General features: G+C 40.0%; 1 protein-coding gene across 1 annotated transcript in view; it reads left to right on the top strand.

The window, feature by feature from the left end:
• The window catches only part of SDC2 (syndecan 2), a 60,152-nt gene extending 45,634 nt beyond the window's left edge, over positions 1-14,518 (top strand). The window contains exons 2-5 of the mRNA XM_038126887.1: positions 2,243-2,354; positions 10,002-10,135; positions 10,944-11,079; positions 12,284-14,518. Coding sequence (XP_037982815.1) covers positions 2,243-2,354; positions 10,002-10,135; positions 10,944-11,079; positions 12,284-12,447 — 546 coding nt within the window. The 3' untranslated portion in view covers positions 12,448-14,518. The remainder of the gene's footprint in view (positions 1-2,242; positions 2,355-10,001; positions 10,136-10,943; positions 11,080-12,283) is intronic.
• The last annotated feature ends 7,054 nt before the right edge of the window (positions 14,519-21,572 follow it).

Genomic DNA, 21,572 nt, shown 5'->3' on the forward strand with positions numbered 1-21,572 from the left:
GGGTGTTTGTTTCTTGAATCCTCCTTATATAGTTTGTTTCTGGTACAGACAGACGTTGGAAATTGATAAGTTCATATTTTTACTGAACACGAAAAACTCTTGGCATGGTTGTGTGATGCTTCTGTTCTCATGAAGACTACCTTACAGGCTGTTTCTCACCTCTTACCAAAAGCAACTTCCATTGTTGGGAAATTCCTGCATGTAAATATTCTTTTTTTTTTTTTTTCCCAGCTTTGCATTGGGTAATATTCACTGCCTCTGATACCTTTTGAATATTGTATGCCTTTTCTATACTCACAGCCAACCACCTGCATGTCCTTTTAAAAAAGTTTTGTTTTTTCCTGCCTGATATTGAGGAGTGGTCTGTTTTGTACCATGATTGTGTCTGAAAGCAAAATAGGGTGAAGTGGCTTGGTCCATTGTGGCAGCTGCATCAAGAGCAGGATATTTGTCCTGTGACAGGGAGTTGTTTTCCTATACGGAAGCAGTCTCAGCTGTGTCTTAATTACAATACCACCTATACACCTACTAAGTACTTCATGACTTCCCTTGGAGACATCTTTTAAAGGAATTAAGTAGTTTAATAGTGACCAGACATCATCTTGAATTTCTGCTTTGGACTGCAGCCAGTTCCAGGCAGACCATGTGAACTAACAGCAGCAGAATCGGAGCACATCTTTGTAAGCTTATCTTAATAACAGGGCACTTTTTTTTCCCCCTATATATCCCCCACGTAAAAGTGGCCATAGGAGGAGTAGACTTTGACCAAGAATCAAGTGGGTTTTCTTCTCCTCTGTAGAGGAGAACTACAAGGGTAATACTGTTTTAGTTTAAAGCTGTTCAGACAGGTGTTAAGTATCCCCCATGCAAAGATCTTTTACTCTGAAATACAGTGATAATCAGGATGGCCTTTCTACTTTTCATAAAGAATAATTTTTTATTGTCGATCAAACTGAAGAGCAGTGTTTCTTCATGAAGAAGCTTTAAACAGGAATCGGTTGTCAGAAAAAAACTGTAAAAAGACATCACAAATGTCTTCAGCAATAATTTTAGATGTCTGGGGAAGACCTCTGAGGAAAAAGTTACCTTGTAAAGTCAGTGTTTGCATACAGGAATTATCCCATTCACAGTTTGGTACTCCTTTAGGAAAGTTACAGTAAATATTGGGTGGAATAAAAGGGGTAGTCAATGCCATGCAGTAATAAGTAAATTGGAAAACTTTGGGACTCAGAGCATCGGAATTGAGTGCTTATATGACATACTGAATAGATGAATTTTGGTATAGCATTTTTTTATTTAGGGTTTTTTACTTGAAATTCCATTTGTAACTGTCATCTTTTCTTCAAAATTCATGACAAACAGGCATTGACAGAAGTGCTGGTTAAAGTAATAGGAACAATAGTGGCAGGTACCTTCTCAGCCATCCAAGATACCTGGCTGTCCCCAGAAAGTTTATTCTCTGTTAAGAAAGTGCAAGCTGAGGTGGAGGAAGACAATTCTTAGTCTTTCTAAGCCTGAACTGTCAATTTAAAAGGTGGCTGATATCTTGTTCTATTTTGAGTTCATTTTAACAAAATCTGTCTTTAGTGCGGAAATACCTGCAGATGTAGAAATGTGGTGATAGTCACTAGAAACCTGATTTTTAGCCTGTTGAAGAGGCAGTTAAATTTTAGGAGAGATGTGTTCATTTAGTAATTGGAGCATGATGCTGTTTGATCTGGCTGGAAATGTCATAATCCTTAATCAATACCACTGTCTTAGAAACATTTGTAGTTGTTCATTCTAACTACTACTGGAGAGTTTAGTGAGGTTTGGCTTGATTAAACTCTGAGATAGTTTTTTCATACATGCTTTTGTTCCTTCTCATCTGAGATCAAATGAACAGACTTCATGTGACAGCCTATAGATTTGTATATTTGAGATCCTGAAAGAAGCTTCAGTCCTGGGATTTGCTTCTTGTTACAGAAGCTCTGCAGAGTATATTTGCAAATCCTATTTATTCATTCATGCATTTAATGAGATGAAGTTGTGGTTTTCATTGTGCAGCCTTGGGTTTGTTTTTTTTTTTCACTGCTGTAATTTTTAAAAATTTCTTTAACAACTTAGATGAATGCATGGCATAAACTGAAAGTACAAACTTCAGTGTGTCACGATCAACTTAGAAAATAGAACTGAAGATGAAGAGACTGCTGTGCTGGAGAACTGGTGTCATTTTAACCATTCCCTCTTATCTGTTTTCCAGAGAGCAGATTTGACCTCTGATAAAGATTTATACCTTGACAACAGCTCTGTTGAAGAAGCATCAGGCGTCTATCCAATTGATGATGATGATTATTCTTCTGGGTCAGGTTCAGGTGAGACAACATGTCACAAATTGATTTTTGAAAAGTGTAAGAAGTAATGCAGTTATTTGAGGGAAATCTGTGCAGTTTTGCTTTATAAGCTGGAGATGATACTTGCAGTGAATACTGTGAGTGCTTTGCTATTTACAGAGCACTGGGCACCCCTGTGGGCCGGGTTTTAAGTATTAACTTTCTCCTCTTTTCTCTTACTCCTGAGTTGAATCGTTTCACTGTGTTATTTTCTCTTTGCTGGCTCTCTACATTCCCTCTGATTTCTGTGTAGATCTCCCTGGAGTTTAGAAATAAGGATTAGAGAAGGCTTAGTTCTCCCATGACATAATACTAATTTAGCACTCTGTAAGAAAACATAGCAGCAGCGTTCTTGTTTTCTCTTACATGCAGTCAGGTTCACGTAAACATGGTGTCCATTCCTCTTTTGTTGTTGTTCTTTTACATTTAGAAATCTAGATACTGCCAAAACTGTGAGTTTTCTCTGAGGAAATTACATCCACATAATGAATAAAGAAATTCTTAAATACAACATCCTGAGTTCTCAGACTTAAACACTCATTAGAGACATGTAGCTAGCTCAAAATTTTTCCAAAAAAGTGTCAGTGAAACCGCCTTAATAATTTCTCTTTAAAAGTCTCTTTGAGGAGCATCTTCTAGACTTCCTTGGAGACTCCAAATGTTAAAAGCTAAATGCAGGATTTTATGGTAGTTCTGGAAAAGACATTTCCCTATTGTTGTATTTGCTGAGCTGTTGTGGAAATCCCATTTATTTTCCCAAACCTACATGTTTGTTATTGTACTTTTTTTTTCCTATGTCTTGATGCTTGTATATATTTTGTGTACTTTTAAAGGATGAGCTCTTCTTCTGGTGCCTTGTCTGTGTTACTTGTAAGGAATGTGTGATATTTTTCTGATGGATTTTTGGGTTTTTTTCTGCAGACATCTGATTGTGTTGCCAGGCAAATCCAGGCCCATCATCATTCATACCTGGATGATGTCCTGTGTTTTGGGAGTCCTCTGTTGGGGTAATTTTACATTCAGAGGCTTAATTGGACCTCCTTGATGTAAACCTGTTTGAGGAGAAATTTAATATTTCATTTAAAAATATATTATTGAATATATTAGTGAATCAGTGGTTTTATTCAGTTCCCAGGACTGTCTAAGGGCTGTTCTGATCTCCAGAAAAATGGGCTTTCAGTCACCATCCCATTCTGTCATGTCTTCAGATGCTGGTGACTTTGTAAGCTTCAGAAAATAGGTTGACAATAAATAGTTGTATGAGGAATGGTCTAGAGTAGTTTATCTGCATCCCTCTGTGGTAATCTGGCTGTTTCTAATATGGAAGATTCAAAATTCAGACCTGCTATTGAAGTGAAAAAGACTACACAAGAACTGGCTTCAGATCTTACTAACCCAGGATTCCACAAAGGAAGTGTAGGATAGGATCCTGCACCTGGGGAGGAGTAACCCCAAGTACCAGCACAGGCTGGGGGTTGACCCAGCTCTGCAGAGAAGGACCTCGGAGTTTTCGTGGGTGACAAGCTGACCATGAGCCAGCAGTGCTCCTATGTCCAGGAGTGCCAGTGGTATCCTGGGATGCATCAGGAAAAGTGTGGCCAGCGGGTCGAGGGAGGTGATCCTGCCCCTCTGCTCGGCCCTAGTGAGGGCACATCTGGAGAGCTGTGTCCCGTGCTGGGCTCCTCAGAAAGACAAGGAGCTACTGGAGAGGGTCGGCAGAGGGGCACAAAGATGTTGTGGGGTCTGGAGCATCTGAGGAGAGACTCAGGGGGCTGGGCCAGAGAAGGGATCTCATCAACTAAAAGTGTTGATGAGATCCCTTCTCATACCTCAGAGGCAGGTGCCAAGAGGATGGTGCCAGAATTTTTTCCTGCCCAGTGACAGGACAAGGAGCAATGGACATAAACTAGAACACCTCAACAGGAGGAAGAACTTAGTGACACTGAGGGAAGCAGAGCAAGGCACAGGCTGCCCAGGGAGGTTGTAGAGTGTCCCTCCCTGGAGACGTTCACATCCCACATGGACACATTCCTTTGTAGTTTGCTATAGGTTACCCTGCCTTGGCAGAGGGGTTGGACTGGATGATCTTCAGAGATCCTTTCTAAGCCTAACAATTCTGTGATTCTGCAGTAAAAGGGAAGCCAAAAAGACAGAAACTACCTCTCGACTTCACCAACAGTAACACCTTGTCTTTCTTCTTTCTTTTCCTGTGCTCAGCTTTGAGCCATGGGTGGAAGTTGGAGTGCACTTCTGCTGTCTCTGGCAGTCTCCATTTCTTTCCTACAAGAAAACAGGGAAGATGTCCTTGTAGACTGAGACAAGCTGGATGCCCCTGCTGAGAGCGCATATGACAGTATACCCAGATCTAATATTTTTGAACCAAGCAAAAAGTCTTTAGCTCAGGGAAGCAAAGTAGCATCCTTTGCACCCTACTCCAGCTACACTTACTGCTCTCTGTTTTCTGTAGAAAGTGTCCTGCCGATGTCCCATTGATCAATGTTTCTCATTTTATGTTCAGTCTCTCTTTTACTTGATACTCAGTGATGTAATGTAATGTTTCTAGCAGGAAGAGCCTTCCCACTCAAGAGTGGTTTTTTTGCTATGTAGCAAGCATAGTCCAAGCAAACAGATCCAAGATGACAACACTGCTGACTCCTTTCTTTGCTGTGAAAATTGTTAGCTGCCACTAGGCCTATGGAGATAAACAGGAATTGTCAGCACCACCATTAATGCCCTTGCAGGTCTTCAAACAGCATTAACATGGACAAATGTCACTGTAGGCATGACACATTTCAAACTAGAAATTGGCTGAGGGCTTATTGTAAGGAGTAGTGAAGGTGATGGTGTTCTGGTTTTTTTGGTTTTTTCTTTTCTTTCCCTCCCATAGCCTCTTTTTTTTTTTTTTTTTTTTTTTTTTTTTTGGGTACATTTAGCTACTGCTGTGCATTTGCCCAAGTGTTGAATCGAATCCATGGGTCAGCAATTTCCAGAGAAGCCATGCCTGCCTTCTGATTGTCCTATATCAACTGTAGAATATCAATAGTGATTTAGTTAGTCTCTTGTTTCCTTCTTGTAGTCTCTGTTTCTGAGGAGATGATTCAGTCTATCATCACTCTTTTTTGCATTGGTGTTTTATGTAACACAACCATAAAAAGTAGAAATAGTTTTCCAGCCTATATACAACTTGAAATGCTTTTATAACTACTACTTTTTCATCTGGCATAAAACATTTTAATAGAGCCTTGGTCTTGGAGATAAATGAAAGTAGCTGCTAAGCAGCATGACTACCCATTACATGAAGGAAAGGTACCATCTATGTCAGATTTATCTACAAGTTCTTTGAAAAACTTGCTGTCTTGTTCTTGTGTCTTCTCTAAGATTAGTCATGGTAATATATATCAGAAAATCAAGCAAACTTTTCCTTCCCCTTCTTCTCTTCCCCAACCTAACATTTCTCAGTCAATAGCAGCTGGAGTTGAGAACATTGGCTCAGGATGAACTGTGTGTATTCTGATATTGTGACTGGGGACTCTTCTGGGAGAAACGTTGTGATGGGGTTGGAGCTTTTTCAAGAAACACAAGAGCAGATCTGCTTTGGCTCTTGACTGAGAGGGAAGCTGACACTGCACTCCAAGGCCAGCAGGCAGTTTGGGAGTCCTGTGGGAATGGACTGTGGGGCTTGGGGACAGGGGTGATGTGGCTGGGGGTGGCTGAGGGACCGTGTATCATGGTTATGGTGCTGGGGAAGCTGCGGGGCATGGGTGCTCTCCCGGGTGCTGCCCCGGAGCCAGCACGGGTCCAGGGCTGACCCTGGGTGCTCTACGGCAGCACACCCAGCAGGCACACCTCTCCTGATGTGCTTCCCCTGCCGTGGTGCAGGCAGCAAGGATTCATTTTCCATTTGCTTCAGTCCCACTCATAAGTGCCCTTCAGATTGTCTTGGAGCAAGAACTTCAGTCCACCTGCTAAACCAGCCCCAAGCATGCTCATGACATTTACTGCCTGGCTCTCCCGGTCTTCTGACATAGTAATCTACTGTGATACTGTTTGAAAGTGTATTTTTGATGTGCTGGACAGAATCTTACTTCAGTATAGTTAGGACTGTTCCTTTTAATCCTTCAAGTTTTGTTGGTTTCTTGGTTTTTTTCTTCCTTGTGTGAGAGCTATCAGAGATGTACTGTTGTTGCACTGTCTCATTTTATTTCAGCTGCAGTCCCCTGGCAGGGCACAGAATTATGTTTACAGTGTCATCTCTGGGTGCCTTAACACTATGTTGATTAAGGGTTGCTTTGGGGACTGTTCAGTGAATGGAGGTGAGATAAGTTAGCTAAAAATATGTAATTTTGGTGTGTGTCACATTGCTGATAGAGATGGGAGGCGTGAAAGTGATGGTTGTTATGTGTGTGCCCACCTTATCACAAATTTGCTTATGGTAGTGGTACTCCCAGAGTGTGATGTGCAACAGCAGACAAAGAGGATGCCAAAAGATAGGGTGAAGTGATTTGATTTTTTTGATAGGAGGTGTTAATCACTGCCTGCTTTGCAAGTCAGAGTGCTAACTACTGTGGGCTTTTTTCTACAAAAAAATACTATCTTTACAGTCATTTCTACTTTCTGTGCAGTAATTGAAGGTGGCACAATCTTGATTTCCTGACAGGTTTCCTCAAGCACTAAGAGTGTTAAAAAGTATTCACATTCCTGTCATCTAAGGGTGGCTAAAAGACACATCACTGAGGATTTAGGTATTTCCAATACTACAGCACAGTTTAGAGCTATTTTGACCACTATGAAGACAGCAGTTGGACATCCTGAAGAAGTTACAGTGGATAAAGGATGGTGTGTGATGGTCGAGAGCTCTCAGCTCTACCACAGAGATGGTTATGGGTTTAATTACTGTAGGGTTTTTGTGGTGCCCTCAATAAGAGGGACTCGAAGGCAGTGAATAGCCAGCACCAAAACCCAAGCTGACCAAATCCAGAAACCAGCTATAGTAACAGTGATATTTTCCAGAGGAAGAAGTAAGTTCTTACACTCCAACCATTCTTCTTAACAACCTACTTGGAAGTAGCAGTCATGACACTGTAAGCTTTTTCTTTCCAATCCTACTTGGATTTGGTGATGCTCTTTTTTGTGCCTTTTGGGGAACATGATACTATGTGAAATGCTGTGGCTGTGTTCTGGACAGGACTAGTGAGACTTTTTTTTGGTCCCTCAGTCCTATTTACAGGTAATTCAGTTTAGCAAGGGAAGTGTCTTTTCCTTGTTTAGATCTATTCCATGCCAAGCAGAGACCTGTTTAGATAAAGCTAATTAGAAAGCAGGAACCATGGGGAATGTGTCTTAGCCGGTACCCAAATCAGGCCTAAATAACAGTTGCTTGAACTTCTTCAGGATTTTCAGAATTCCCCTGAGGCTGGATGGAAGAAGAGCTGGGTACCTGTGGTGCAAATCTAGTGACTAGTCCAGGGATTAGACTCGTTGCCCATTTGTAGAGAGAATGTGGATCTGCATCCTCCTTAGCCAAAGAGGTTCAGACTGTAATGCTCTCCATTATGGCTGGCAGACACAACTATTGCCTGAAGCAAAGGTGGCATTTAAGGATTTGGAGGAGCAGTTGTGATTAAGTAGGACTTCTCATTTCATAAAAAGAAGAAAATACATTTCTGTACTCTGAAGATGTGTTTTATCAGATCTCTAATCTGATAATCAATTTTAATTTCCTTGCCTGTGAAAGCTTTGCGTAATATGGAGGAACTTCAGAAGATAAAGTAGGTTGAACTATCCAGTGAGCCATTATTTCTCAAAGAAAACTCTTGAGTCAGAGCCAGAAAAATTTTCCTGTTGGATGCCTTTCCACACCTCTGTTTTGAAGCAGGATGTTGATTTTTTGATCTTTGAGTTGCATTTCAGGGAAATACCTGATTCTTGTTGTGAGGTCTTCATTTTAGAAGTTGTGTTGTAATTTTGGTATCTCTGAAAGTTTTTTTCTCAGTACTCTTCTGTGCCAGTATTTTTTTTTAATGATTCTAAGTTTTCTTTTCTACCAGACAGAGATTGTTTTAGTTGTTGTCTTATTAATGCCTCTCCTTTAAATGCCAGATGTATGTAATTCTTGATCATGACTTCAAAACATCATTATTGTGCTCATATTTTCAGCCTGTCTTCTTTCTTTAAAAAAACAAATTAAAAAATCAGTTTGGAATGAGTGAGTCATACTATTCTGTTGTAGGAGAGTTTTATTTGTTAGGAACTATTCTTATGCACATTTGCTAGATTTATTACCCAGGGGTTACTTGGGTAACTGGTGCCTGTAACGAGCAGAACACATTGAGATTCCTAAGGAGTGGTCCAAGAATGGGTCAATTCTTTTTTCCTCTTTCAGGCCTTGCTAATAATTTAGTCTCTTTCCTGTGTCTTCTTCCTTTCACTATCACTAAAGGATATTTATTAGACATGTCCATTACCTTATTCTAAAGGAGCCTCCATACTCCAGCACGGCTTTGAATGTGGAGGAAATTAAATTTAAGATAATCTTTAGGGAGTTTTTTGTCCTCTTACTCAGTTCAAAAGAAAAGGCCTTCTGAATTATGTGGAGTTTAAAACCATGTGAATTCCTAGTGACTGAAGCATAAAGTAGTAGTAATCTTCCTGTAGATAGAAACTGCTTAGTTTTTTAGAATTCAACAGATGTGCCGTAGAACAGAAATTCTGTTGAAGCAGTATGTGACGGGCAAAAACTGCTCAATTCATATGGTTTAAGTAAGGATAAAGAAGTGTATTGATTTTTTTATGGTATGCAATTAACTAGCAATCACTGAACTATACTTTCAGGCTTAATATCAACAGTAAAACAGACAACCACAATACCTACCATTTATAAAACGGTAACAAGCAACTATAAATTTCTAAATCACTTTCTGTAACTGATGCAGCATGTGTCACGTGCACACAGCCACCCATCTCACAGGCCATGGGTGTGGAAGCTCCCTTTATCTGAGCGTGCAGGACCCTCTGTCCACACACCTTTGCTGTTGGAGACTTGGGTACCCCATATGAGCCTGGGGCCCCACCAGCACCTCCTGCCATGCCCAGGAGGAGACTCTGCACCCCAGGGTGTGGGTTCTGGGGGTGCCCATGGTGGCATGGGGAAGCTGGAGGTAGCTGCTGAGGGTAACCACAGGGTGGGGGGTGGCACTGCCAAGCTCTAGCAGAGCCCCTGATGCCATGGGACCTCATCAGAACCTATGGCACTGGGGTCTGCCCATGTCACACAGGCCTGATGGCTGCTGCTTTCACTCCAGACTTTCTGCCCCTATTGCAAGTGTTAAAGCTTTTTTCATACCTCTTTTCAGGAAGGGTTCTTTTGTTTGAAAAGTGTCATGGTAATTTCCTGGTTGCTACTTATGCCAGCTGATGCACTCCCTTTTTCAGGGGATCGCTTGGGGCAAGTATCCCCCTGACAGTTTGGATGCACTCTTTGCACACACATCTTTATCTTAGGCATTGTCATCTAGGCCTTTGCCTAGGGGAGGCTGTGCAGCCATCTCTACCTTGGTGGTGTCATAACAAAAAATGTAATTGGTATGAAAAAATTTCACAGGTCAATTAAGTGTCACATTTTGTCTCCAGGTGCCGAGGAAGATGAGGATAGTGCAGTGATAACAACATCCAGAACAGTTCCAAAGTTACCGACAACTAGTGATGCAGCCAGGGCTGAGACCACCACAGTGAAAATGCAGACCAAGGTGCCTGCACAAACAAAGGTACGTGGAGAGCAAGACCATTTGAAATGATTCCATTCTTGATGGTTTGATGTTAAGTCTTCTATTTATATGGATTAAAAAGCACCCCTAAACTTCACTTACTACTACAGCCTGCTAAATGACTACTGAGCTGTTTTCTACTAGAAAGTCTGTATGGGAACATCTGGATTTCACCTCAAGATGAGATGCAAAATCATCTTGATTTCATCTCAAGATGAGATGCATCATCATCTCAAGAGAGATGCAAAATAATGTATCATGATACCTTTGAGTCTGAGCTGTACGGGTTTTTTATATTTTTCAAAGAGTTATTCAAAAATTCTTTGTGAAACTTCCCTTCTCAAAGGAGAATGCTGTATGGTTTGGCAGTAGTTTGAACACTCTGCAGGTTCCATTTAGTATTTTAGTATTTCCTTCTACCACCATAGATGATATTGTCTAAGTTACTCTCAAAGGTGTTCTGCATATAACATATCTGATTTGTTAATTTCAGAGTTGTTATTTCTTTCAGAGGCTGTTATTCTGATAAACACAGGCAATATTAAGAGCTGTTTGCTAAATGTACTTTCGGAGGTTTTAAACTTATGGGCAGTGTTTTTCATTCTGACATGATGACGACAAATAGATCCAATTACAATGTCTAGACCAGCTTTCTGTGCTCTAAAAGCTTCCTATGTGTTGTGTTGCTATTGTGCAGTATGTGCATGAAGCCACAGCTACGTGACTGCCCACAGCAGGCAGTGACTGTGCCAACTTGTGGTCTGCCCTCTCTGTAAGCAATGCTCAGTTTTCTTTTTTTGTGCCACAGTCACCTGAAGAAATTGATAAAGAGGAAAGGCCTGAGGTGGATGCCAAGAAAAAGAGCGATGAGCCAGGGGATGACACGGACGTGTTAACTCAGAAGCATTCAGAAAACCTCTTCCAGAGAACAGAAGTTCTGGCAGGTGAGGCAGTGTTTGCCAAGGTCTATCTCATGAGAAATAAAATGGAAAACAGAGAGGATCCATATCAAATAATGCAAGCTCAACATTTGAGTTTTCTTGGCAGATTCATACTATTAAACACATTAGTACTAAGCACACTCATAGTGGGCAGCCAGTGGTTGATTTGATGAGAATAAATTTGGCATCTTGGGGAAATACTTAGTAGTGAAGTCCATTGCTAATTGATTTGGTGCCCACAAGTTGAACACTGCCAGCTGACTATCTGGAGCTTTCACAGCTCAGAAAAGGAGTTGGAATTTGATTGATGGTTGTAATGAAGAAATGTATTTCTCACCTCCCAAGAGCACATTGCTGTCTAGTTGATGTGGTGCAGGTGAACACTGCTTGGGAGGAGCTCATGGCAGGCATGGGTGGATGGAAGGGGATGGATAAGAACAATCCATTAAGGTATGGAAAGCCCTTCAGATAAAGCGGTCTATTTCTGTTCATAACCCAGGGAGGCACAAGCTGGCCACCAGTGTTTTCACTAATTGTGAGATTTTTTTGGCCTAAGGACAGTGTTTATAGGTGTACTTTCCCCCCATATACTTGGAAAGGGAGTTGAGAGCCATCAAAGTCACATGGTTTTGGACCACATCTTCCTATGAGCATCAAAATGTCAAATAACCTTAAATCCACATCAGTGAAAGCATGTGGGTTTCCTCTTGAAGTCTGATTGGAAGTTCACACTTCTCACACACAAATGCGTGAAGCGTTCTCTCCTATTATTGATCAATAGGAAGTTTATTTCAGCGTAGAGTCAGAGTAAAAACTGACAGAGAAAATCTTAGCTTAGGGTAACAAATTCTTCTAATGTCGAAAATGTAACTGTTGAAAAATGAGTTTGAAAGACAGCTTTATGCTCTGGCAGTGCTAGTGGTGGTCTTAGTTGAGGTTTTGAAAAAACTTTATTAACTTTTTTAAAACTGGGTTGTTGGATCTCTGACTTGTAAGTGGAATGTAATTTTAAATGATTGCCTTCATGAATGCAAACAAGCTTTCTGACAGTATATTTCAGGATATTAATAATGAAGACAGTCGTATAATGGGAGCCCTTTCCTGCAATTTGAAAATAATAGCAAACTTACTGTGTGAGATGAAAAAGAAGTCTGGTGCTAAGCTTGTTTTACTGGCATATTGTGAATCTCTGTTTCTTTGATTACAGCTGTTATTGCTGGCGGAGTTATTGGTTTTCTTTTTGCAATCTTCCTTATCCTGCTGCTGGTGTATCGCATGAGAAAGAAGGATGAAGGCAGTTACGACCTTGGTGAACGTAAACCATCCTGTGCTGCCTATCAAAAGGCACCAACTAAGGAGTTTTATGCATAAAATTCCTACTTAGTGTCTCTATTTATGAGATCACTGAACTTTTTTAAATAAAGCTTTTGCATAGAATAATGAAGTTTTTTTTTCATTAAAGAGCCGTTACGGCACCTTTATGATAAAACCCCATTGTATTTAAAACTTTTCACATATTCGTTTAAAAATGTAAAATTAAAACTTAACATTTGCAGTGTTCTGTGAATAACAGTGGCAAAGCATTATTTTATAAAACCATTGATGTTCACTGAATGATTTTTAAAACTTTATGCATAAATATAAAATAATGAAAATTATTGTTTTATCCTATGGTTCAATGAAAGTTGTTTAATTTTGGTCAGCATGTCTCAGATTGATCTTACAAGTTAGTTTTTATTTCATTAATTTATCTGTTTCCAAAAAATGCCTTTTTGTAGTTGTCATGGTGCAATTTGTCTTCAGATAATTCAGATAACAGTAACTTTTAGTGTAAATGTAATTTTTCAGCTATGTAAACTTCAACTTCCACTTTGTATAAATTTAAGTGTCAGAATATCAATTTTACACTTTGCATTGTTTCTCAGCGTACCTGTAGCTTCAGTGAGATTTGTAACAGCAAATTAATGTGTAAAATTGGATTATTACTACAAACTGTATAGTCATATTCTTACTAAACAAATCTCCTGTAAGGAAGATTTGTAGTAAGCTACTGACAAACCTAAGCAAACCCAAAGACTCTTAACAGTATTTTGAGAAGTTGCTGCAGATTTCTATGGCCACTGTATTTGTTAATTATTTGCAATTTGAAGGTACAAGTAGAGGTTTAAATTTTTGTTCTTTAAAAATGCATTTAAGTTGTAAACGTCTTTAAAGCCTTTGAAGTGCCTATGATTATATGTGACTCGTTGCAGACTGGTGTTAATGAGTATATAACAGTAAAAGAAAATGTTGGTATTTTATAAGCACAGACAATTCTAATGGTAACTTTTGTAGTCTTACATGGATAGACATAATTGTAATTTGGGAACATAAACACTACTGAATAAATCATGTGGCCTAATACTGAGAATTCTATTGTGATATACTTTTGTATGTTTTTCATTTTATGTCTGTTTGCTTATGTTTTAATGTCACAGAGTACATCTAGTAGATCTTAAAAATCCAGACCAAAAAAGAAAGGTGGCTGATGAGGGTGATCCTCACACCAGATTTATTGCTAAGGTGGCAGAGAGAAGTGGGAATGTTTACGTCTTGCATCTGGTGTATTAGCTGTGAGACGTTTGACTTTTGCATATATTTAATGGCAGTGTTGACACAGGCCTGTTCTTCCTGCAAATGTTGTTTTCCCTCCTGTAAAATTCAGAGTACCCCAGTTCATTTACTGTGTGTATTTGTTTTTGATTTGTTGCTCGCATTTGTTTCCCTCTCCCTTTGAAGAATTTTGGTTTATTCTGCTCAGACTCCAGCAGAAGAGTTGAAACAAGTGGAATATCTTCATAAGAGAAGAAAGAAATATTCTGAGTGGAAGAGAGAAGTGTCTGTTGCTTAGACCTTAGATAGGTGCTGGATAGAGGGACACAGGGAGAAGACGACAGTCTGCCTCCTTATATTATGCTTTGTAACAGACAAATGGCTTCGTCTTCTGCTCTGCTGACCTTCTAGTTTTTTATTTTTGAGATTCCCAAAATACAGGTGTTCAGGATGTCAAGCTGAAGTGCTTTTCAGAAATGGCAATGTATTGTAAATAAGATCTGATAGCTCTTCAGATAAGAGTTGTGCAACTTGTATTTGTTGCTGTCCCAAGTTCAGTGGTCATTTAGGAACCAACAAATGCTATCCTGTGCTAAAATATTTAATATATTGCTTTTTACTTATACTTAACTGGCAAGTTTTTCAAAGCCATACAAGTTCAGCAAGTAAAAACAGGGTAAGAATTTAACAGGTATATATTGTGCAATATTTAGTGAACTTCAATTAGTAAAACAACTGCTTGAAATAACTGTGCCAAGAAAAGAAAATTTCTGGCAAATGCTGTGCCACTGCTGTAAAATAAAGCATTTGTTAAAGTGCCAAAATAAAGTCTACTATGCCTAAACTAATACCTTATTTGTATAGTCTGACATCCAGTTTTTTGAAGCCCACTTTGATTAAGGTAGTAGATCTGAATTTCTTTCAAGGGTGCAGTGAATATTGCTGTAAGTATAGCTATAAATATTAAACACCAGATAAGCTGTCTTCTCCTTTTTCATAAGCAAATTGATAATAAGTAGCTGTTTTGATTTTATTTATGTATGTTAGACTGCCTCTATATCTACTGTACAGGCCACTTTATCCAACATAGACATCTCTTGTAATTATGCAGACTACCAAATATTATGCTTGTCTGGTTCCTCCTGCATCTGTTTACAAACAGCAGCAAAGGTAAATTTCAGCTTTATTTCACCATTCGCCTTTTTTTCCCCTGCACATTCATTATCCACTCTGTTATATGCAGAAGAGGTTTAACGCTTCAGCTGTGTAAGTGGAACTGAAATGTTGCAGTCTTCCCACCCTCCCTAACAAAAACCTGAAACTTTTGAACATGTAGTAGGTGTGTTAATAGGATTTATCATCTCATGATCTCTTTGCTTTTCTCTTTTCAGTGCCAAACCGTACTATTAGGGAGAAATTTTAACAGTTATCATCTTAGTTATAAACATAACTTCAGTTTTCATCAGTCTGAAAACCAGTCTGATGCAGGCACTTGACTCCCAGCAATGCTGTTCAGAAGAAATTGGCAATCCAATGGATGTCTCTTATGCTGAGGCTTCCTAGCACGAGTTGGTCTTCAGTTTCCTTTCCCTTTTGTTCTCTGCTTCCTGGATGTGTTTCTAGCAATACTCTGGCTGCTGGTGGATGTTGCTGGGCAGCTGGCAGTCTCGGTGCCAGGCTGTGGTGCTGCGCCACCTGCCCTCAGCTAGTGATGGCTTTTCCTAGAGACCCTTGGCTCTGCTCTGCTGGAGCCACTCTAGCAGCTCTGGAATTCCTCAGCAATCTGATACGGTGTCTCCTTGTGATTGATACGCTCTAGTGTTTATCAGAACGTCATTTTGCTTTGATTTACCCTGGGTTATAAATTAATACTTCCTCTTAGATTTTTAGTAAAAGAAGCCAAATACAATTAGTGTAAAGCTTATGCAAAAGAAGACTCTTGCCTTTGCTTTATTCATGGCAAAATAACTTCAGAAGTTGGGTGCATGGTTCCTCTGCTTGCCAGCTTTATGAGTGAATTGTAGCTCATATATATAAGCTGCATAGCTAGTTTTTTTCTTCACTTTGAGCATTGCACTCCACTGAAATAGGATAAACTAAAATAAAAATTTTTCTTTTGCATCTCCTAACAAGAGAGTAGCATATTTGTAACTTCAACTAGTTGTTCCTTTTCTTCTTTACTTTAGGCTTTGTATGGAAATGATGGTGAAGTGCAGTCTTAAATGATAGATACTATTCTTCAGCAACATATGGAATACAGGAAACTTGTAAGGAAACGAGTACCCAGATAAATATTAAATAAAAGATACTGGAGTGAGGCAGATTATGTATTATGCTGGGTATTTATGTATTTTGCTTAAGAAAGCAAGGGAGGAGGAATCCAAAGAAGAAAGCTCTCTGAGGAAACTATTATTCTTATAGATGGAAATAATGTAGCAAATTTTTTAGACTTGCAATCAGTTTTATTTGTTAATTAACACTTGCTTAACCAGATTGGCATAATTTCCTTTAAGGAAATACTTGTGGTCCACTTTTAATGAGCATTAATATTAATTTTGTTACACTTAAGCTCTTGGCTGTGTATCCCAGAGCTCTGAACCTTGGTGCAAAAGCTCTGTGCTGGGAACCTTTAGAGTATTGCCTTTCCAAAACTTTCATCAGGCTGAGCGAACATGACTTTGCTGTACAGTTCATCTGAGAAAACACACAGCTAGGACACCACTCCCTGGCATGTCTTCTGGTTCTGGGATGGTTTGAGGCTGGAGCAGGAGAGAGGATACTGACATGTGCATTTGATTTCCTCACAGCTCTCAGGCTGACCAGGCACTGGGTTCAGCTGCGTGGGTGGGAGTGGGGGAGCTGTAACCCAGCCCTGCCAGGGGGAAAAAAGATGCTTTGCTGAGGTTTCTTCCTCTGTGAAGTAAAGTAAGTTGTGTATTTTTTGCTTTGAAAGCAAATAAATGATAAAATTTAAGCTCAGTAGAGCTAGAAATGGAGATGTGGGTGCCTGCCCTGGCCCCTGTGAACCAATTTCACATGTGCATCAGATGTGCCAAGTAGCTGCTTATGTGGGTGGAAATCTGAAAATCCCTCTCTGTACTTGCAGTACCTTGAGTTTACTTTATAGTGGGAATGAGGGGGAGGGGACAGGACTCCTTTAGAACTGCAGACATTAATTGGGGATGAGTGAAAAGAAGGCAGGAAGAGAAACTGTCCTGACAGCTCCCGTTTTCCACTGAAAGTTATAAAGCATTTTGTTTTCTTGAGTTGTTACCATTGCACTGAAATTGTCCTTCACAGAGAGAATCTGTAGGCAGGAGAGTGAGCAGGTGCTGGTGTCATACCCCAAGAGATGCTCCTGGATGCACACAGCTTCCCAGCGCAGCAGAGATGTTCCCTATCACCGCTTCTGCTGGTGGCTCTACCTTGGAATTCTGGCTACAGCAAAGCAGGTGAAGCACCTGCAGGGCTGACCCTGGGTATATCCTGCTGCCCACACGAGGGGCTGGGAGGCTGACAGGGGGCCATGGTTGGGGTGCTGCGCTGCACATGGAAGGCTCTGGGTTGTCTTGTCCGTGGGAGGTGGGAAGAAAGGGTTGAGATGAGCAACAGGGGCTTTGCAGTTATGACATGCTGTGCCTATTAGAAGCAACTTTCCATTTCTTTCCCATGCTTGGAAGATGTCATACTTGCACTACATTGGACTCTTTTGATACATCTTTTAGTGGCATAGCTTGCACAAGTCTTCAGTTTTTCAATTCACATTGCAGCTTGAAATCTGTAGATGTAATAGATCTGTAAAATGCTGTAGTTGTACTGGGGCTGGGTGCCTCTGTCTCTCATGACTAAAGGTCAGGTCCAAAGAATTCCTCCATCCTGGCAGTTCAGCCCTGGCCTGAAATAGAGGAAGTAGGAATGTTTGTGAAAAATATTGCAAAACCTGTAATAGTTTGTTGAAAATAAACAGAGCCCAAGTTCTCTGTAGGGGGTGACTTTAATTAATTTAGATTTCTTCTGGGGCACTATGCAGGTTTTTTCCCATGGATTTTTATTTGATGAATGCAGAGGAAGCTTCTGATATTTTTCTATGTTTAATCCAAGCGCTGACGTATGAGGAACAATAATTCCACCAGGCAACCTACTTGAAGTTTATCTAGTGGTGGGAAACTAAGCTCAGTGGAGGAAAAAGCTCTGTGTCCTAGTTACCCACCCACCTTGTATGGCCATATGTAGTCCTGGAGTGTAAACAAAGTTTGGTACCCATTTTCCTAAGTTCCTGTGGTGGAATAGGAGGTTTTACTAAACACTGCAGATCCCCAAAGGATACCAAAGAGAAATGAGAACAGACTTTCTTTTTGATGTTTTTGTGTCATACCCCATAATACTAACACTCATCTCCTTCCTACTCCCCTTTCTAAGTATAGCAGGAGGGAGAAGTCAACAGCCATCACACTAAATGGTACTGAAAGAATGTAAAACAGCCCAAAGTGCAGTTTTCATCATTCATCCCTATAATTTTCAATACCACAGAGCAAACATGAGTCTCTTATGAAAGGAACAGAGGCAGAGCATGTGCTTTCTTCTGGACCAGCCCACAGTGCCAGATGAGTTAATGCTGACTTGGGAAAAGTCTCAGATGGCAGAGGGAATGGCTCACTCCTGCTCAGACCAAAAAGCCTGAATGAAGGACCCTGCTTTGTGGTATTGCCTCCCTGCCAGGCTGGCAGCTGTGCCACTTCTATGCTGGTGAGCCGAGACTTCAGGAGCAGTTCTAGTGAATCTTCATGATCTGAGCTCCATCCCGCAGGAAAACCTTCCCTGAGAATCACTGCAAACTTAAATGATTGACTACAATCAAAGCGGCAGCTAGAAACTTGTCTTGAAATCATCAGCTTTCACTCTGTTTTGCATTTGCTCAGATATTTTCCTAATGAAAATTAATTTTTATTGTCTGGTAAACAAGATGGCTTGTTAACTCACAATTTATTTAATCTTTACACTAAATTTTACTCTGCAATAGTACAGACTATTTTCATACTTACACCATTACAAAGCTTAACTTCCATTTTTCATATTTTAGTTTTTCCATTCTGTTATGTTAAAATGGTAAATATTTATTTACCAGCTAATTCAGTTTATAGCTTTTATTTGTTTCAACTTGCTTTTCAATGTAAATTGAGAATTCATTATGAATGCATGAAATTAGCACTTCTTATAAAATAAAATACATTAGGCCCATCAGAACAAAGATAAGCAAAACTATTTTGACTATAAAACAAATTGTGCAATTATTGTAACTTATTTATTACACAGAAGCATTTCTGCTAGTTACTGAATTGAGTCATTCCAATCACAATGTCTGTTAATACTTTAGAACCAGCAACTCTCAATCTATCTTTTCTTTTTATCATAAGTAGGAGAACTACAAGCTTTCCTCGTTTTCAGCTTCCAAGTGGTTTTATAAAAAAAAAAAAAAAAAAAAAAAACTGAAAAAAATTATAGCCACAGAAGAGCTGTCAAAGTGTCTAAAGTTTTCTTTTATCATCTCAAAAATCGGTTACAGGTGCCCAGCCATGTGACTTCTTACGGTTCATGGTCTGATTTTTGTAAAAGCTCTAGCAATAGAAATCATAACTTTTTCTCATCCAGTCTGTGCTTTTTATCACACATTTTCAGCCACTAAAAGCCAAGCAGAATTTTCCTTCCGCCTTTCCTAATGGGACTTTTAATGCAGGTTCCGAAATTCCATAGACTTGTTCACCTCTGGCTCTTCTAAGAAATGCTGTACCTGTTCTTCAAGAAGCAATATGTTCTTTTAGACAATCTCTCAGTTTATAAACTTTGCACTTTTCAGCATCTTATCAACTTATCAAAACTTTCAAACCATGATCAGACAGACTTTGCAAATTTGAATAGGACTCACGCCACCTTCTAAATATATACCATAGAGGATCAGGACTCCAAAATTTTAGTTAGTTTCGTTTTGGAAGTAACACATTAACTCTCTTGCAGAGTCACATTTTTTTTAAGTTTAGATGATTAATGCGTGACTTGAACAGCCTATTCAGAGTCTTGTAGTTAAACCTAGAATGCGATATTGGTGGAGCTAGGTCTCAAGGCATGAATCCACACATTGAGTTGTGTCTGTGCTCAAAACCTGTCACAAAATAAAGTACCCTCACTTTTGGGCCTGTTCAGATGATAACAAGCTATTTTAGCGCTGTTTCTGTCCATCTGCCTAGTATCTGCCACTCCAAGAACATTTCCCTTCCCAGTAAAATGGCTGGCTGAAGCTTACTGAGAGAAGTCACACTTCTACGCGGCCTCCCATCTGCCTGTTAGATGGAGGTTTCGTGTTCACATTGTGTATGAACACTGTAATGTGTTCATAGAATCATGGGATGGTTTGGGTTAGAAGGGACCTTAAAGATTATCTAGTTCCAACCTCCCTGACCTGGGCAGGGACCCCTTCCCCTAGACCAGGTTACTCAGAGTCCCATCCTGGCCTTAAGCACCTCCAGTGATGGACATGGGGGTCTGTTCAATACAGTTCAATTCAGGCCAAGTCCAGAAATAAAGCATGTATTTTATCTGCATTTTTAAAACTCTCCATGGATTTAAACTTGCCTGGGACAAATATGGGTGGAATAAGTCAAATTTGGATTTTGAGTAATTTGAACCTGGGTTTTATCCTCACTAAAATACTGAGAAGAATGAAGGTACCTAGCTCTAGGGAAGAGAGTTCTTGAGAGAAACTACAATTTATTCCTGCAATGTAAGGAAAGCTCTTAAGGGCAGTATTTAATGTATTTTTATGCAAATATGTGATAATTTATGTCAGACATTCAAATACCTTTGTATATTGCTGGACCCATTGCTACCTGAAAACTGAAAATCCACAGGAATGAACAGGGCTCCCTGCACGTCTGGTTTTATATCAGGTGCCCATGCTCTGTTTTCCCTCCATGGCAGCACAAGTCACACAATTTATAAGAAGATTCAAGTGGGAACATGTTCCACCAATTTTTACCAAAATCCTGTCTGTGGTATGGCAAACCCATTGCCCCTGTAAGATAACATGTAGTAGTCTGCAGGAAAAATCACCCTGCCAGACTGCGTCTTTAGTAGCAAGTTTTGCTGCCAGAACTTTTGTGGGGTCATGAATTGCAGACATTTTTATGTCCCTGGAGCCATGTGTGTTCACCATGGCTTTTTGGAGATGCTGTGTGCCCTCGATGCAAGAGGCTGTAACAGCAGAAGGGCTTGCAGTTGCCAGGAGCACGCATACAGTGGCATTTTGCTGCTGGCTATTTTGGCTGGTGTTATTCAGAGAGGAGACTTCACTTTGGCAGGAGAAGGCTCAGTTTGTTGGCTTGTATCAACTTTTGTTGGCTTATATCAGCAATGCAGAGAAACTTGAGGCAACTAAGGCTGACTTCTGACTGCGAACCTGCATTGCACTGGCCAGACTGCAGCTACGGTTTCCCCCAAGCAAGGACCCCCTACCAACCCACTGCTGGCAGATGCTCTCACCTGATGATCTGACTTGATACCTGAAATAAACAAGTCTCTGGCACAGCAGCAGAAAAGCAAACAGACCCATGTAGAAAAATACATGTTTTGAGGTGCTTGTTATTTTTCTTTCACAATGTCCCTGCTTTTTTTCCCCCTTCTGTGCATTACTAGGATATATTTATTTGCTGCTAGGCTGCATAAATGGAGTTATGTAAGTCAGGATCAAACTTAAATACTTCCTTCTACAAAGAACTTAACAAAAATTATTCTTTGAAACTTACGAGTAATTATTTTCAACTCTTGAACTGAAAAAAAAAGGAGGAAATAAAAGCTGAAGTTTGCATTAATTAGCAATCCATTTTTACCTGCCTACAGTGCAAAGCAACAGA

The sequence above is a fragment of the Motacilla alba genome, chromosome 2 (assembly GCF_015832195.1).
Source record: "Motacilla alba alba isolate MOTALB_02 chromosome 2, Motacilla_alba_V1.0_pri, whole genome shotgun sequence".
Classification (NCBI taxonomy): domain Eukaryota; kingdom Metazoa; phylum Chordata; class Aves; order Passeriformes; family Motacillidae; genus Motacilla; species Motacilla alba.